The sequence below is a fragment of the Hemibagrus wyckioides genome, linkage group LG09, assembly GCF_019097595.1.
Source record: "Hemibagrus wyckioides isolate EC202008001 linkage group LG09, SWU_Hwy_1.0, whole genome shotgun sequence".
NCBI lineage: Eukaryota > Metazoa > Chordata > Actinopteri > Siluriformes > Bagridae > Hemibagrus > Hemibagrus wyckioides.
Genome location: NC_080718.1, coordinates 8,655,657 through 8,674,420, shown reverse-complemented (window position 1 = coordinate 8,674,420; position 18,764 = coordinate 8,655,657). Strand labels below are relative to the sequence as shown.

The following is an 18,764-nucleotide window of genomic DNA, read 5'->3' as shown; positions in this document are numbered from 1 at the left end:
GGGAAAACAAGCAGGCTTCCGTAGAAAATAGCGCACGCGCAGTGCTCATTTATGCGGAAGTGTGGATCTTCAGTATAGTGAAAGTTATCATTTGTGTACCTCGATGACACGATGAAAGGCAGATTCAACACAGTGGACATTAGGGCAGTGATTTCCGAGCTCAATGCCAAGTAAGGAATTAAATACACCCAATACGCACCAAGTAAAAGTAGCTACCGGATCGATAATCAAATGATCCCTCTGAAACTCTGCATTGTAGGAACATGTTGACGTTGTTTTTTGTTGTTAAAAGGTTTATCTATATGGATCTCGTTTCATCGTATGTAAATAAGCCATGAATTGTTCTCTTTTGGTTAGATGTTTAAAAGAATTCTAGCACAGAGTATGCATATATGCGTCACACTTGAATACCAAATGTGTACAGAGTGAACATGTAGCGCTCAAATGCTGTCTCTCATAGCGGTTTCTACACATTCTGTAAGGTGATACTGGTCTAACTGGTCGTGGCCTCTATATCATTTTTTTTTTAAATATATTTTTCATGTTATGCAGGTATGTGGGGATGCGAGTGTACAATGTCTACGACATTGACAGCAAGACCTATCTCATTCGCCTACAGAAGTAAGGGAACACAATTTTAAAAAATGAAAATGGTTCAACATGAAATAACCTAAGCCCAAAGATGAATCAGATGCACAAGTTGTACTGTATATGTCCAGCTAGGCCATAGACAGCATCTACAGGAAAATGAAGGCTAATCTATGAAACTTGAGATAAGCTGTTGTTTCCCCCCCAGGCCAGACAGCAAAGCCGTCTTGTTGATTGAGTCTGGTATAAGGATTCACTCCACAGACTTCGAGTGGCCCAAAAATGTGATGCCCTCTGGCTTTGCTATGAAAGTATGTTGTACCCCGGTCTGTATGTTCTCTTTGATTAATTCGTAGTAGTAATTTAATGTGCAGTGTTCGCTGACAGTTTTCTTTACTATGTTGCTTAAGTGCAGAAAACACCTTAAGTCCAGGAGATTGGTACATATAACACAACTCGGTGTGGACAGGATTGTGGACCTTCAGTTTGGCTCTGAAGAGGCGGCATACCACCTTATAGTTGAGTTGTATGATAGGGTAAGGGAAATTTATTATGATTTCTAGATGGCACAGTATTGTTGTTTTTTCTTTTATCGATATCAAAAACTGAAACTTTGAGTATCAGCTGATATTGGTACCCCTCCAATATTTTATTATTTTAAAAAATATAACTGAAACGCTACAAAATTTTAACTTGTACAACTCTAATTTAAAATACCATGGTTCTTTTAATCTTTATTGAACTGTGAAGTTTACTTTGGTATAAACAGATCTTTTGACCTCGTAATGAAAAAAGTGCTTTTTCTTACCCCCCAAACTCAGCACATGAAACAAATAAAAGATAGTTTACATCAGTAACAAGAATAAGTTTTAAGAATAAGATTAAGAATAAGTTGTAAAAAAGTTGAATACAGAGTAAATAGTATGGCCGAGTCCCTCTCTTCAAAGTATCATATCATATTTGAATATCATATTGGAAAGACACATTGTATGCAGTGATAGTGTTATTCAACATTGTAGGTAAGTAGTGGAGTCAGTAATTTAAAAGACACCCATATTAATTTAGCCAGGATTGCTTCTTAAGCCTTTTCTTTGCCAGTTGTATTTTTCTTCTATTTTTTCTTCTATTCACTGGAGATAATAATAGAATTTCTTTAATGTCTAACAAGGTGGAAAACATATAGAGAGATCTTGGTCTGCTCCTGGTTTGTGCATGTAGACTTTCTTCTTTACAGTTACAGCCCCAAAGCATCAACCACACCGTAATATTTAATAAATGGGGTATTAGGGACTTTTCCATGAATGCAGTCCCCCTTTGGCACCAAACATGATGGTGATGTGCACAACCATCAAAAATGTTTAATTTTGATTTCTTCTGACAATACATTTTGCCATTTGCTGTTCTAATGTTGAGTATTGAAGTTTAGGTAATGTGTTCTGTGAGATCATCATGAGACTCCATTGCAAGCCCCAGAAAAAAAGGGACTTAGATCACAAGCCCCTGTATAAATAGAAAAGAGCAGTGTAACAGAACAGTCTGGGGTCTCTGGGGAACCCCAGTTTTAAGTTGCTGAGATTCAGACACCCCTCCCCTTCATGACACCTTGAAGTATTTGCTTTAGAAATAGATAGATAGATTCAAAGCTGATCCATGCCTAGACCAGAGAGAGTTGACAGGAGTATATGGTGATTGACACTTTCAAAGCTAGTAGAGAGGTGTCATGTATAATCACATGTTTGTAGAAAACTGTTCTGTCAAGGTTATTTATTTAATTTGTGTGTTTGCATTTTCAGGGGAACATAATTCTGACAGATCATGAGTATACCATCCTGAATCTGCTGCGTTTTCGAACAGCTGAGGCAGAGGATGTCAAAATTGCAGTGAGAGAAAGATACCCCATAGAGAATGCCAGGCCTTCTGAACCCCTTATCAGCCTGGAGAGGTAAGATAGATTATTCTGTCTTAATCAAACAAAGCTGGAAAGGTCTGTGCTTGAGTGCTTCACAGTAAGTTCAGTTATTGCTTAGTTGCCAAGTTATTTTCATGCTTTTTTTTAATCAATTCCATTAGCTTGACATAATTGTAAGACATAAGACTGGCGTCGACAAGCCAACCTCGAAGTTTTTTTGACAACCTTTATCTATATCTAGTTTTTATTATAAAATGCAATGTACCATTGACTCAGGCCATGTATGAATTGTAGGAACCCCAAATAATAAGCAGGTTCACATTGTAAAATCACTGATGATATTTCCCTGGAACATTTTAAACATGTACAAATATGACACACATATGTTGCTTTTGCCTAAAATCTTAATGCAGAATTTTTGGAATTATGACATAAATAAGACATTGCAGTTACATACAATTGAGGTCAAAAGTTTACATAAACCTAGGCTAAAGAGTCTCTGTTTTTCACAGCTCTACACATTCCATGTTATCATTTCATTAGGCAAGTCAGTTAGGTCAACTAATTTGTTCACCTTCAGAGACAGATTTATGTAAATCAGCTTTAATTCACTATATCAAAATTCCAGGGGGTCAAATGTTTCCATACACCAGGATGACTTTTTCTATAAAAATCTGAAATATACCAGAACTTGATATAATGACTTTTAGTAGCTACTCTCTGGATCATCACCTCAGTTAAAAGCCACTCCTGGTATAAGAACACAAGTTTTATCACTCACTCGACTGATCTGTGTCTGCCCCGTTCATCAGTGGGGAAATAATCACTGATTAACTGTTTTTTTCTTTATACTGTCATACAAGGTGTGTAAGCTCTTTTCTCTGTTTTGACGATGATGTGACTGAGCCGGAGCATCACAGACAGTGCTATCTGGTTTCAAACTGAATTGATTAGACTTGTGTCAGGTTTGGTGTGGCATGTAACTATTCAAAAACCTGATGAAAGTATTGTGTTTATTAAAAAGCACAGCTTGACACAGGTTAGAAATCAACCCAAATAAAAAAAAAAATCCCCATCTTTTTGCTAAATTCCTAAGTTTTCTTAACATCGTTATATCAACGTATGTAATTGGTAGAAAACCTCAATTATGGTATTTTTTGCCATTTATGGCTACTTTCCAGAACTTGCCAAAACAACATTTGCCAAAACAACATTCTGGAAGACCATACATTCATAGGTTCAGTATAATGTTACTGTTTTGTATTTGTTTTTGTTTGCAGGCTTAAAGATATTTTATCCAAAGCTCAGACTGGGGAGCAAATAAAAAGGATTCTAAATCCCCACCTTTGTAAGTGGTACTGTTGTGCAGAATATTATCCATAAAGTTTCCTTGAACAAGGGGCTTTTCCTTAGTAGAATTTCTTTTACTTTATTCCCACAGCATATGGAGGCACTCTAATCGAACACTGCCTGATAGAGATTGGTTTTCCTGGTCTTTTAAAAATGGACTGTCGATTTAACATGACAGAAGGTTTGTTTTCCTGTTATTGTGATAATTCAAGATATACAGAAATGAAGGCAGTTACTGTAGAACCTGTATATACAATATATGTATTGCTTCATTGACATTTAATGAGTTAAAACAGTGTTAAAATGTGTTATGCTACAGATGGGCCAAAACTTCTGGAGGCATTGAAATTGGCAGAGAGCTGTATGGAGAAAGCAGCAAACTTCAACGGAAAGGTTGTAATTAATAATGAATCTGAATGTTATACTGCTAATTTGTGTATTATTACATGTATTATTAGCAAGTGTGTTTTTGGGATTTTCCTCTGTTAAAGGGTTACATCATTCAGAAAACTGAAAAAAAGCCAAGCATGACACCAGACAAACCACATGAACAGTTTCTCACGTAAGACATAACATTATTATACTTTAGTTCTAAGTACAGTCTTTCTGTGATTTCTTGACTGTGTATGATTATCGATGTTTATATTTAATGTCTTTGGTTTGATAGGTATGAAGAATTTCACCCATTTTTATTTTCCCAACACTCAAAGAGCCCATATCTTGAGTTTGAGTCTTTTGATAAGGTTTGTGGTTCTTTTTTTTTTTTTTAAACTGATTTTAATTATGCTACCATGAGCTTTTCAGTCATCACTTTCTACTCTTAGGCTGTTGATGAGTTTTTCTCCAAGATGGAGAGTCAGAAGATTGACTTGAAAGCACTTCAGCAGGAGAAACAAGCTCTGAAAAAGCTTGAGAATGTGAGAAAGGATCATGAACAACGGTTGGAGGCTCTACACCAGGCTCAGGTGGGGTAACAAGAAGTTAAATATAGGTATATAAAACTGTAGAAAAAACAAGCAAACAAATAAACGGATGAATTACTAATATTGCACTAAATATTGTTACTAGAAATAAAAAAGTATGATCTAAAATAAACTAATGAAATTTAACAAATGGCACTATGATTTTCATAGTTAGGAGTTAGATGATCTGCTATTCATATGAAGGAAATGCAAAGCTTGTTCTATTTCATGGTTGCACCTACAGGTGTGTATTAGTAGTTATGTTTTGACTGCTCACTTTTAGTTATGTTATGCTGAAAGACTTTTTTTCATTGTATTACAGTTTATATTACTTAAAATTTATATTGATTTGACATGTAAATACCTTAAATAGGTGAAATTGAATATCTGTAAATATTAATTGTACAAAGATTTTGCAAAGATTGCCAAAACAATGAACCAATCACATTCAATTTCATGTTCAAAAGTAATTACCATACAGCTGTCATAAATCCAATTATTTTCACTTATTCAACTAATTTAAAGTAACTAAAAAAACCCAAATCTGAGCATGCATGTTATCTCACTTGTAACGATCAGGAGAGGGGTATAAAATGATTCCAAAACATTAGAAGTACCATAAACCATCATAAAGACCATCATCAACAAATAGAGAAAATGGAGCACCACAGTGACAGTACCAAGAACAGGACAACGCTCCAAAATTTATAAAAGAACAAGACAAAACTTGCCAGGGAGGCTGCCACGAGATTATGGCAGCAATAAAGGAGCTGCAGGAAAATATTTACTGATTACTCTCTGCATGTAAAAACAGTCTATCATATTCTCCACATGTCTAGGCTGTGGGGTAGTGTGGAGACCAAAGTCCTTTCTCACAAAACACAAGCTCAATTAAATCATCCCAAACCATGTCGCAAAATGTGTTAAGGCCTGGGACCAACTCCAAAAGGTATAACCACCAAAAGAACACCATACCCACAGTGGTGGTGCTGGTGGCAGCTATAGGGCTGCATTTATCTAGATAGAGGAAATTCTGAACAGCTACAAATACCAGTCAATTTTAGCAGACAAACTTCAACCTGCATGTTCATGATGACAGTGGCCCAAAACATGCATACATTTAACAAAAGAAGATTAGTGATTTTTAATACGCTAGCCCGAGCCCAGAAAAGAATTCAACTAAGAATCTGTGGAGTGACATGAAGCAGGTTGTCAACAGGAAATGCCCTAAACATATTGATGGATCTGGAATATATTTTCATAGATTGGGACAAAATATTGCCATGTCAACATACCATGCTGATAGACTCTTACCTGAAACCACTAGGTGGTGTATAAATGAAAATAGGTCCCTGAAGCCTAAAGTTTCACAATTTATTTTGTTTATAATTTGCAATTACCCATTAAAGGTAGGAAAAGTTCTGACATGAGGACAACTTGGTTAATTTTTTACACCTGCCATCTTAACAGGAGTGTGTAGATGTTTTCTATCCATTGTACCTAAAATCATGCAATGCTGAAAAAGATTATGCTGTTGCTGCAGGAAAATACAAAAAAATGCTAGATATGTACAAAGTTGCAAACACTCCATTTTGTGCCTTGCGATTTTTGTGTACCATTACTACCTTTCAGTTCATTTAACAATACAGAGCTTTATAAAATCCATTTGTAATATCAATATTTTGCAGGAGGTGGATCGTTTGAAGGGCGAATTGTTGGAAATGAATCTTCCCATTGTAGACCGAGCTATTCAGGTGGTGCGCAGTGCTCTGGCTAATCAGGTGGACTGGGCTGAGATCAGCCTAATTGTTAAAGAAGCTCAAGCAGCCGGAGATCCTGTGGCATGTGCAATAAAAGATCTGAAATTGCAAACGAACCACATCACTATGCTACTGAGGTATGTTCTTATGTTCTTTATTCTTAATTCTGCTATCTGTGAAGCCTCTTTGCCCTGGCATATTATGTTATAGATGATTAAAACCTTTCTAAGCCTCTTCTTTTTTTCTTTTAAAACTTAATCTTTTGATTGTGTAGTAACTCATTTCTACACTCTATACTCATAATTTTATTTTTTAACTATATAAACAAGATTGAGAAAAACATTTACATATTACATATTTAGGGATCCTTCTTATATAGTGTGTATAGCTATCTTTAGTCAAAATGATTAAAACTTGATAATAAATTTATAATATAAATATTCAGTATTGACTCAAACAAAAAACCCATACACAAAAACATTTCATTTTCATTTCAATACTGTCATTATTTGGTCTGATAATGAAAATAAAACTTTCATCACGCAGGAACCCATACATTGGTTTAGAGGAAGGTGAGGAAGAGAAAGTAGTTTCAGAAGATACTAATGAAGGGTCTGAGCAGGCAATGGAGAAGAAAAATAAGAATAAAGACAAAGGACAGAAGGGCAAGGTACAGAAGAATAAACCCATACTGGTGGATGTGGACCTTGGTTTGTCTGCTTATGCCAATTCAAAAAAGTAAGTACTCCGGTTTGTAAATATGATAACATATAATTGCTTCTGTAGGAAATAATCCAGGAACATTATATAGTTTGATGTTTTCAGAAGTTCTTTGTTAAATTCCATTTTTGTAATTGCTCAGTATATTTCCATAAGTGTATTGTGAACTATGATTGCACTAAGTGACACTTTGTTAGTTCCTTACACGGTGGATCACATGGGGCATGCATAAGGGGTACAACACACACTTGTGTTACAATTTAAAGTCATTATAATATTATTAAGAGTTGTTTTGTTAAAACTTGACAGTTTTTAGACATTAATCCATATATTAAAATCCATATATTAAAAGCTCAAGATTAGTCAAGATTTACATTAGTAATTTTTATTCATAAATTGTCATGAGCCATGAATACCAAGTTTCTTTTGTAAATGCTCCTAAAATTATGGATAAATGTGGGCCATTTTGTGTACAATAAGATGTGTGCCTGCTGTCAATAATCTCTCAGATATTATGACCACAAGCGGAATGCTGCCAAAAAGGAGCAGAAAACAGTTGAGGCTGCAGAGAAGGTAAAAAGAGAGGAACACAATACTTCCAAATTAAATTAAATGTGTTATATATAGTGTGTGTCTTTATTTATTTATTTATTGCAAGGCTTATAAGTCTGCTGAGAAAAAGACCAAGCAAACCCTTAAAGAAGTCCAGACAGTGACAACAATTCAAAAAGCCAGAAAAGTCTTCTGGTGAGACAATTTTTTTAAAGAAATTTAAGGATTATAGATACATATCTCATATCCCAAAAATTCTGAGCAATTCTGTTTATTTTCCAGGTTTGAAAAGTTCCTGTGGTTCATTAGTTCAGAGAACTACCTCATTATTGCTGGACGGGACCAGCAGCAGAATGAGATGATAGTTAAACGTTACTTGCGACCAGGTACAAGTTTAGTTTAGATTACATTTTGTTTTGAATGTTAGATGTTATTCCTCTCAAGTTTCAGTGAAAAATGTTTTTTTCTCAGGGGACATCTACATCCATGCTGATCTTCATGGAGCTACAAGCTGTGTCATCAAGAATCCATCTGGTACAAGGATTTTTGTTAACTTTCTAACATTTAAAATCTTTATTTATGAGGAGCATTTTTAGTGGGAATTACTGTCAGCTTTAGTGTAGACACTAAAATGATTGGCATATACCATCACTATAAACTATAAAGATATAAGAAAGAAAACATGACAGGATATGCTGTTATAGGAAAATAGCAACAGGGTGGTGTAATGTGGCCCAACACAAAGCAAAGTAACTTGACGTTTTATTCCTCTTACACAAAACAAATCTGCTAACAATTACAGTTATTTTATTTATATTAACTCACATGTATGCTTCAATTACTTACATTTAAACTTTTTAACCATTTATATTTATACTATATGGCCAAAGATATATGGGCACCTGACCATCACATCCATATGTGGACATCCTTACCCACCTTTTCCCACAGATTTAAAAGCAAAATTGTCTAGAATGCTATTGTATGCTATAATTTTTTAGATTCCCTTTATCTCAATTAGCGGTCATGGCCAAAACCTTCTCCAGCATATCACTCTGCATAAAACAATGGCCATAAATGCATAATGATTTTCCAAGGATGGTGGGTTAGAACTTGAGTGGCCTGGACACAGCCCTGAATAGCCCTATGGGATGAATTGGAATGCCTACTGTGAACCAGACCTCCCAGACCTCACTGATTCTCATGACAGAATATGAAATATCCACAGCCATGTTCCAAAGTCTAGTGGAAAGCCTTCCTAAAAGATTGGAACCTATTATAACAGTAAATGGGGCACCAGCTTCAGAATGGGATGTTTCAGAATGGAACAACAAGCTCATTTGGGTATGATGGTCAGGTGTCCACATGCTTTTGGCAAGGAATAAACAGTTTATCATGTTACTGAGAAATCAGGAAGTTCAAAGTCATCTGTCCTGAAGACTCTAATGGCAGAAAATTTACTGACCTCTTCAAAGCCCTGAGACTTTTGTCTCCTTCCATAAGTGTTACCTAAACATATTCTTACAGAAGGTTTCACAATATCACTGATTATATTTGTTCTTCCTGATTTCATTTTTTTGTACATTCATATAGGTTTTTCCAAGTAACAAAATACAGTGATAAAATGATTTCATTAATTGAAGGGAAAATGTTGTCCACTGACCTAATTTAATTGAGATTTGGAGTAAATTGGACAAGTCACACCCAGGCTTGATTACTGCCAACTGTACTGAATCTAATCATATAAACAGAACCTTTTTAGCCATGTAAAGCAGGCCGAAAGGAGAGAAAGTTAGTCATTATAGTTAATAAAATATGAGAAAGGTATTAATTAAAATATAAACCTAGGAAAAGGTTACAAAGATATTTCTAAGGCTCTGGTACTCCAGCGAACCACAGTGAGTGTCATTATCATCAAATCGAAAACATGGAACAGTCATGAATCTTCCCTGAAGTGACCGACCTACCAAAATTCCTCCAAGAGTAAATCTTCTATCTAAAAAGTCATCAAAGAACCCAGACAAACATTTAAGGATCTGTAGGCCTTGCTCCTTTCAGAAACAAGTGGGGTTATAATTCCATATTCACAGCTGCATAGTGAAAACCACCTGAACACCAGCTTTTACTATGTGAGAGTAGCTTTTGCTACAGTTAATAATGGATATTCTGTATGTATTAACTTACATTTCATTTACATTTGTGGCATTTTGTACGTCACCCTGGATAAGGGTGTCTGCCAAAGTGCTTTGAAGTCTTTATCATGAATGAATGCATTAACACTGGTTAAATATGTCACAGACATAGGATACCATCAGCCTGAAAATTAAGTTGGAAGGATTTTTTTTTAAATACATGCAATACATACATAATCTCATCAATACCGTCTCCAAATGACAAGAGACTGAACAAACACCTGAGCAGCCTGTGTGGATAAAAATTGCCGAATCCTTCTGATGTTGTACAGAAGAAACTGACATGAGCATGTAATATTAGCAACATGGGAGGAAAAGGACAGTTGATTGTCCATGGTTACCCCAAGGTTGCGGGCATTGGCCAAAGGGTAGATCAGAGAGTTGTGCAGGGATATCACAAGATCTTGGCCTGGGAATGACCAGGAATAACCAACAGTTCACTTTTGCAGGATTGAGTTTCAGATGATGAGCTGTCAGGGAGGATGGAGAAGATGAAGCCAGGGGGGTTGAGTAGGGAAGAGATGTTATGGAGCTTATGAGGGTCTTGTGCAGAAGCTTCAAGCTTTTCCTTGTAGATGGCAGACTTGTTTATTAGAATTCACCTGGTTCATATATTTTTAAAGTTAATATTTCAAAGTTCATTGTTTCTGAATGCTAATAAGATGTACCTTGCATATTAAGGTGAGCTTGTTCCCCCACGCACACTAACTGAGGCTGGAACAATGGCTGTGTGCTACAGCGCTGCTTGGGATGCCAAAGTCATCACAAGTGCTTGGTGGGTCCATCATAACCAGGTGAGCCAGGACAGGCTTTTAATTCTAATCCAGAATTGTATACAAAATTGTCATTGAAATATGATATGACTATACTTCAAGTTCATGCTTGCTGCAGGTGTCCAAAACTGCTCCAACAGGAGAGTACTTAACAACAGGAAGCTTCATGATTAGAGGTAAAAGTTAGGCTTTCTCCAGACCTGGTATTAACATCAAACTTGAGTGATTTTATCATAAGTGGGTAGCCATATTGTCAGTATCACACTTGGATGCATAACAAGCATATGATATGTGGCCATATGCCACCTCCGAAAAAGATTTTCATCTTCTCTAAGATGACTCCTTTCACACACAGTACTGTGCACTCATAGTTGGATCACATGAGTCGTTAATTACGTTAATGAGTTACGTTAATTCCATATATGAATATGGTATGTTAAATGTATGGTATATGGATATGCTTGTTCCAACAAGAAGGCACATCTGATAAATGTCTTATCTTTATTTATCTGTTTTTAAATACATTTATAATGTATTTTTTCATCAGTTTTCATCAGTTGTTGTAATTTAGGTATTTCAGGGTTGTCTACCACCAGTGTTTGCCCAAAGAGTTAATTAGATACTGTACTTTTTTACCCATTTACTCTTAGGGAAGAAGAATTACTTACCTCCCTCTTATCTTATAATGGGGTTTGGTTTTCTCTTCAAAGTAAGTATGTTTTCAATGCTGACACTGCCATGCTATAATGTAAAACTTATTACATATAATTGTTATACAAGCTACAATGCTGTTGTACTGAATATCAGTTCAGCTGTGTTTCTGGCCTAGGCAAGAGGTCAAAGATAATCATTTTAAGATCAAGCATGATGATGAATGATTTTGAATGTGATATAGCTTTTTTATACAATAGTTCTAAGTCTGGAGTTGATTCCATGCATTTACTTTGCATTTGGTAGCATTTATAGGAACTCTCAATATGTGGTCCAAAGAGGTGTCAATGCAACTTTCATTAGACTGAAAAAAGACCTATTAGAGAGGTAGCAGAAACTTTTTTAGTGGCTCAATCAGAAATATGGTATATTCTTAAAAAGATGGAATGCAGTGGAGAGCTCACCAAAAGGCCAGAAAGACCACAGAGACAACTAAAGTAGATGACTGCAGAATTCTTTCCTCTCTGAAGAAAAACCCCTTTAGAGCATCTAGCCAAGTCAAGAACACTCTCAAGAAGTAGGCCTATTGTAAGTTTACAATCAAGACATACCTTCATATAGTGTTCACTTCAAAATGCAAACCATAAGTAATGTTCAAGAACAGAAGTGCCAGATTAGACTTTGATAGAAAACAACTAAGAAAACTTTGGACAGAGAAAATGTGACATGTTGTTTAACACATCTAATGTAAATATCAGGATTTTAAAGCTGAAATTCTGATCTATCTCATTCGTCTTTTGATCTTAAACCCAAATGTCTTCAGTGTATAGCAAAAAGAACAGGCCATTGAAGGGATCTAAGGGGACCAGCAAAAAAGACCAAATTATTTGGAGGAATTGGGGACTGTAAATGTGCACTATTTTAACCAATTGTTTCAGAATCATCTATTCTGCCTGTAGGTGGATGAGCAGAGTGTGTTTAGACACCGGGGAGAGAGGAAGGTTAAAACTCTGGAAGAGGACATGGAAGACATCAGCTCTAGAACTGCAGAGCTTTTAGAAGAGGGAGAGGAGCTGCTGGGTATTTGTATATAATATGGGTATAAAAAGATGGTTAAAATGGCAGTTACTCGTGTCTTTCTCACCTTTAATGTGAAATTTCAAATTATAGAAAGGAAGTGCAAAACAAACAGACTTTATTAGGGAAAACAGGAAAAAAATTTTTTAAAATGACCTAGTTGCATAAGTGTCATCACACCCCTAAACTAACACTTTGTTGAAGCACCTTTTGATTTTATTACATGTGCCTAAGGGTCTATCTGCGTGGCACCTGTTGACTTGGTAATATTTTCCCAGTCTTTTTTGCAAAAACATTCTAGATCCATCCCACAGATTTTTCGATGGATTCAAGTCATTTAAAAGGTTTCTGTCTTCTCACACTGCTCCATTTCTTAACTTTTACATTTTTCCCTGAAATGTATCTGTTTTTTCACTTAATTAAATAGTTTCATTTTTCAATTAATTGTAATTTTTTATATGTTTGTAATTTCACATTGAGGGTGGAAAAAGTTCTGGCATGATTTATCTTGGCTTAAAATTTTTACATCACAAATATCTGCCATTTTATCAGGAGTGTGTAGACTTCATTCATTGTACAAGCATACACAAACACAAGCAGGTATACTCACACCACTTAATTTATCTGAGAAAAAAGCTATTTTCCAAACTAACAAAAACATATTCCATGTAATTTGTATACCATCTTTGAGATCTTCACTCATGTCCCAGAGCTAGTAGGCAATTTAACACTTCTTAATAACAAAAATAAATAAACAATAAAAATAAGCATTATTGTTGAAATATTTTATATATTAATTCAACTTATTTTGACTATGTTTAACTGATTTGAACTGAGAGCTTATTAACATTTTATGTACATTGTTTGCTTCAATTTGACAACCCAGTCAGCACTATGTTTCTCCCAGGAGAAGACAGTGCAAATGAAGTAGAGGCTGATGGAGACGACATGTTAGAGGAGGACGGCACAATGGAAGAAGGACATGAAGAAATGCTGCAAAAAGTGGAAGCAGAAGAGAACATGGAAGCTAATGAAGAGCAGTCAAGTGAAATCCAGTTTGAGACATTGAACCAGGAGGAAGAGGAGGAGGAGAAGGAGGTGTGCGAACAGAAAGGAGAAAAGGAGACTGATGAAGGGACTAAGAGTGAGGAGGATAGTACTGACATCAGTTTTCCAGACACCACAATCATACTCACACACCTTCAGTCCAACAGGTAATACTAAACTGACTTAAATTTATATTACATTTACATTTAATAATTTGGCAAAATGTTTTCAGTCACTTTCTACAAAGATACTTACTGTTAAGACAGATACAATGTAGCCTAGGACAGGTGATCACTGATATCCTTTGATAGGATAAAAAAAATGCACCATACAATATGATCAATGTTACTTTGAATACACATAGCTCATAGAGAAAGAAAAAAAGACACAATTTGTTCTCACTTTGTACTCTGCCCAAAGCACCACTACTTGTTAACTATCAGGCTTGCTCATTAGGGATAAAATAGGGTTAAAATAGTTCAATAATTGAATTTAATTAAGCACAGCTCCCTCATCTAAAGATGCTTTTAAGCACCATGTTTTGAGAGCAGTATATCCGGCATCACTGTGGCATTATACCCAGCTGCCAAATGCACTTCTTTGGAGTCCCACTGGAAGAGGCTGGGGGTAGTCACAGACAGTGGATTCATTGAGGTCACACTGTCTAGAAACTAGCTGCTCCAAAGGAAAGGAATAGTAAGAAAAAGATGGAACGCAAACAAAGGAAAAATTGCCAGAGTAGTGATTCATGATCATTGTTTCAGGGGTAACACTGTACTACAAAAAACAAATGTATGTTTATGAATTCTCTGTTTGGAAAGGCAGTAGCCTACACAGATGTGCAGTATGATGATCTAATGAGATCAGTCATCAATCAGAATATTTTTGACCTGTGGGGTCTCTTCCAGGATGACCCCATCCACATCAACATGGAGGAGTCACTAAATGGTTTAACAGGGATGAAATTGATGTAAATCAAATGGTCACCGTATCTCAATTCCAGTAACCTTTTACTCACAATACATAAACCTTTATCATATGAAACGGTTTCCAATGATGTTTGGTTATTTGGATGTTTGCCAGGAAGATTATTTTGGAGAAAATTAATTTATGATATTAAGTATTGATTTCTTTCATTGCAGGGGAATGACCAATGCTGGTTTCAAACAAGAAGTTGCAACACGGGTATATTTCAAACCACTTTAATTCTTCTGGAATATAAAGCAAAGAATAGAGCTAAAGAATTTTAACAAAAATAAAATTAATATTAGTAATATATACTATTATCATTGTTTTTTTTTAAGGTAAGTAGTAAAATTTGGCTCTGTTATAACTAAACCACTTGACTGATATTACCAAGTCAAGTTATCTAATACTGGATTTAACGTGTCATAGAATGCATCATAATCTTCATAAATGACTTCTCCTTCCAACAGGAAAACACAGTACCACAAGGGAAAAAGTACATGAGTGCAAAGCAGAGAAGGTTAAACCTTAATTATAGATATAAATTAGATCTCATATAGCATTTATATGGCTTGAAGCTGAATGAATGTGTGTGTGGTATCCAGGGATATAAAAAAGAAGCAGAAACAGGGAAGCAGTGAACATCCAGAAGAAGATGAGATGAAAAAAGAGGAGATCCAAAGTTCTTCTGCAACCAGTCCTAAGTGTGGAGGAGCTGCTCAGCCGCGGAAGAGAGGACAAAAGGTTACACTGCATCACAGCTGAATCTCAATCTTTAGAAACATGCTAAACTATGTTAGTGGAACTCTGTAATGTAATTCTGTGACACATCAGACAGGTTCCCGGACATGTGTTACTGCATATATCAATTTTTAATTCTTTTTTTTTGTTCCCTGGAAATAATGCTTCCGGAGATACTTTGTGCAAAACATGGCTTCCCAGATAAGATGTGTCTTTTTAATTATAAAATATATTTTTTTGGTCAGAAAAGTGATGTTATAATTCACCAAAATAAAAGAATGAATAAAGTCTGTGATATTACGATTTGACAATGAATGACGAAAGAAATAGTATGGTATTAAATATCAGTGCTGCAAAAGTCAGTAATGTGGTCTTACATTGTTTGTGGTCCATTAGAACAAGCTGAAGAAAATCAAGGACAAATACAAAGACCAAGATGAGGAAGATCGTGAGCTAATGATGAAGTTACTTGGGGTTAGTTGTGTTTTCTTGTGAGTTTTTGTCCATTAGTCAGTTTGGTTGGGAATTCGACTAAACCCTCTTTGCACAGTCTGCAGGCTCCAATAAAGAAGAGAAAGGGAAGAAAGGAATGAAGGGGAAAGAAGACCTCAGAAAGCGAGCACCTCAGAAACTTGCTCAAAAGCCCAGAGCAGTAAAGAAAGCTGAACAGCTGGGGACTGATGTCAATCAAGCAGGACAATACAGCACAGAACAGGATGACAAAGTAGGAGGAATTTATTTACTACATTTAATAGTGCAGATATTTTAATTCTATTTAATTTAGGGCCAAAAAAAAATGCAATTTCTGTCTGTTTAGGGGGTGCCCATGCATAGTATTTCTGTTTTTACCTAGCCTATAAGAGTAGATTCATATATTCATAGAAAAGTTTGTAGAAAAAAAAAAAAAGTTTTTTCTTAGAAAACCATGGAAAATGTTAGTTTTTTTTTTTTTTTTTTCATTTTTAATTTCATTGTAGTTCATTTAGATGCCTCTAGTGTTTGTTCATAATCCTAAAAGAAATTTGAGTATAAAGTGTGTAAAGTTATCCAAATAGAAGTAAAAACATCTCGCACTCAAAAGCCAACAGTATCCTGGCTAATTTTTTATCTGGCTTGCTAATTTTATATCAGGCAAATCATTTGTTTGTTTATACTGATGGAAATTGTCTCATTAGCTGATTACCCTTATGCTGATGGAATGGTAAAAAGGGTTAATTGCCCTGGGGTTGTTTACAAATGCTGGTTATATGCCCAACACTGTAAATACGAGAATATTGTAAATGCTGTTTTAAAGTTAGGTAGTTGTTACGGTAGGAAAATGAACATTGTATAAAGAGATATTTTACCAGGTAGGTTCTGAGATTGCCTTTATTGTTTATTGCCTTTCATAAACCGTTTGTGAGTCACCTTTTTATGGGGTATTTTTGATGTAATCAACATAAAAATGTTTGATATAATTGATGCTTAATGAGATGATGCTTTTTTTCTCCATAGGATGCTGATGATATGGATCAGGAGAATCCTGGAGCAGAGGTAAACCTCTACATTAAGGACAGGTTTAACACCATGCCCTGTGTTGATAGTCTCTGATACTGCTCATAGGTGTGTAATTTCATATAGCAAGATTTCCCAGTCACTGCCATTTAAAAATAATTTAATCAAATAATGTAAGTTTAAATTCTCGGACCAGTTATCTGGTCAAAACCATGGAATACATTTTTGGTATTTGTTCTCCAATTCCCTGTACTTTTGTTGGAAATAACTCATATTTCCACACTGTACAGAATATACAGTATATAATGTGCCAGAATAGTCCTTCACCCACTACTACTCAAAATACTAATTTATCTGTTAGCAGTGGGACTCCTGTTCACACGTGTTTCATAGTGTTTATACTTAGTTAACCTTTTTGGTATGATGGTGTATAAATTCTTTATTATTTGTATTTTTAGGAATATGAAAATTTCCTTGACTCTCTCACTGGTCAGCCACATTCAGATGATATGCTGCTGTTTGCAGTGCCTGTGTGTGCACCATACACAGCTCTCTCCACTTTCAAGTACTTATCTGTTCTCTTTTATCTATCACATATTGAGTGTATCGTTAACACATAAATACAGCCTTCACCTACTGTGTACAAAACAATAACTTGCATAGCAGAAACACAGAAACTCTTCAAGATCTACTTTGTCAAGATTATTTATGATATTCTGTATATTATTATATCATGCATGTAATGTTTTCTCAGGCACAAAGTAAAATTGACTCCGGGGACCCAGAAGAAAGGAAAGGGTAAATAATAATAATTTACAATAATAATAATATTACATATCAAATATTTCTTATTTTAATTTTGAATAGTACTTTCCATATCTGAATAACAACCCTTTAACTCTATCAGCTGCCCGGACTGCTGTGTTCAGCTTCATGCATGCTAAAGAAACCAGTGCCAGAGAGAAAGATCTGTTCCGCAGTGTGAAGGTCTTTGACTGTCCCATTTGCTCATATCATATAGTGTAAATATATTTGTTCGTGACTAAATAAATGAATAGTTCAATAAAACGTAACAAATATTTGTTCATTTTTTCACATAGGACACTGATCTATCAAGAAACATGCCCGGCAAAGTAAAAGTATCTGCTCCAAACCTTTTGGCAGCAAAGAAGAAGTAAATGTATGGAACACTACTTTGGTTGCATATAATATTCAGCAGAATAAAAAAAAAAAGTGAAATCTTGGATGGTTCATCTCCTGTAAATGCTTGCTTTGGAGCCTGAACATTAAGTGTTTTAAAAACTTGTTAAATTGTAACAAATAAAACAATTTTCACTCCTTTACAGTTTGTGTGTGTGTGTGTGTGTGTGTGTCTGTTGTAAAAATATAAAGAACATTGATGACAGCTATAAAATGGTATTGTTCAATTTAGTTATTTTTCCATTCAAAAGCAAAATATTTAGCAAAAAATGCCCACAGTATTTACTTGATATCCAAAATACATCCTACAAAACAGGCTACTTAGTTAACAGTTTTTCCATGTCTCTTAAGATAACAAAAAATGTTGAATTATTAAACCACAAAATACAGTTTGTCCTCTCAAACACATGCACAAATAGTTTATAGTTTCAAATGAAAGGCTTATGTAAATTTCTTGTGTATAACAGGTCCTATTCAACTGCATGACAAAACCAATGTGTAAAATAATGCTCCTTTCTGATCCGTATTTCTACTGAAATTTGCATTTATAAATCAAAGAGACTGGGCATTTGCTATGCCAGGATGTTCGGCTGCTTAGATGAGAGGTGAAGTAGTTCAGCATTTACATGTGCCACCACATTGGAAAATCGCAAGGCCCAGGTGACTGACATCAACCCTTATTAAAGCATACATTAGGAACAATAACAAGAAACACATGTACACAGTTATGTAGAATATTAAAAATACAAGTTTAGCAGGCTGTATATTTTACATACGAGGTC

The 18,764-nt window shown here is 35.2% G+C and overlaps 1 protein-coding gene across 2 annotated transcripts; it reads left to right on the top strand.

Annotated features, from left to right (window-relative positions):
• Positions 1 to 15: 15 nt before the first annotated feature.
• On the top strand, positions 16 to 18,130 carry LOC131358975 (ribosome quality control complex subunit NEMF-like). 2 transcript variants are annotated; one of them, XM_058398452.1, is made up of 32 exons: positions 16 to 170; positions 553 to 621; positions 797 to 899; positions 999 to 1,124; positions 2,382 to 2,530; positions 3,778 to 3,845; positions 3,939 to 4,028; positions 4,167 to 4,240; positions 4,339 to 4,409; positions 4,515 to 4,590; positions 4,672 to 4,812; positions 6,498 to 6,706; positions 7,116 to 7,307; positions 7,799 to 7,862; positions 7,948 to 8,036; positions 8,124 to 8,227; positions 8,313 to 8,375; positions 10,715 to 10,827; positions 10,925 to 10,982; positions 11,457 to 11,515; positions 12,417 to 12,537; positions 13,442 to 13,748; positions 14,724 to 14,766; positions 15,018 to 15,067; positions 15,153 to 15,291; positions 15,685 to 15,762; positions 15,839 to 16,012; positions 16,783 to 16,821; positions 17,241 to 17,347; positions 17,537 to 17,580; positions 17,690 to 17,769; positions 17,883 to 18,130. In XM_058398452.1, the coding sequence occupies exons 1-32, from the start codon at positions 112 to 114 to the stop codon at positions 17,958 to 17,960; spliced, it is 3,237 nt and encodes a 1,078-aa protein (XP_058254435.1). In that variant the 5' UTR covers positions 16 to 111; the 3' UTR covers positions 17,961 to 18,130. The 2 variants fall into 2 exon arrangements, with proteins under 2 accessions (XP_058254435.1, XP_058254434.1); XM_058398451.1 differs by having other exon boundaries at positions 13,421 to 13,748.
• Positions 18,131 to 18,764: the final 634 nt, after the last annotated feature.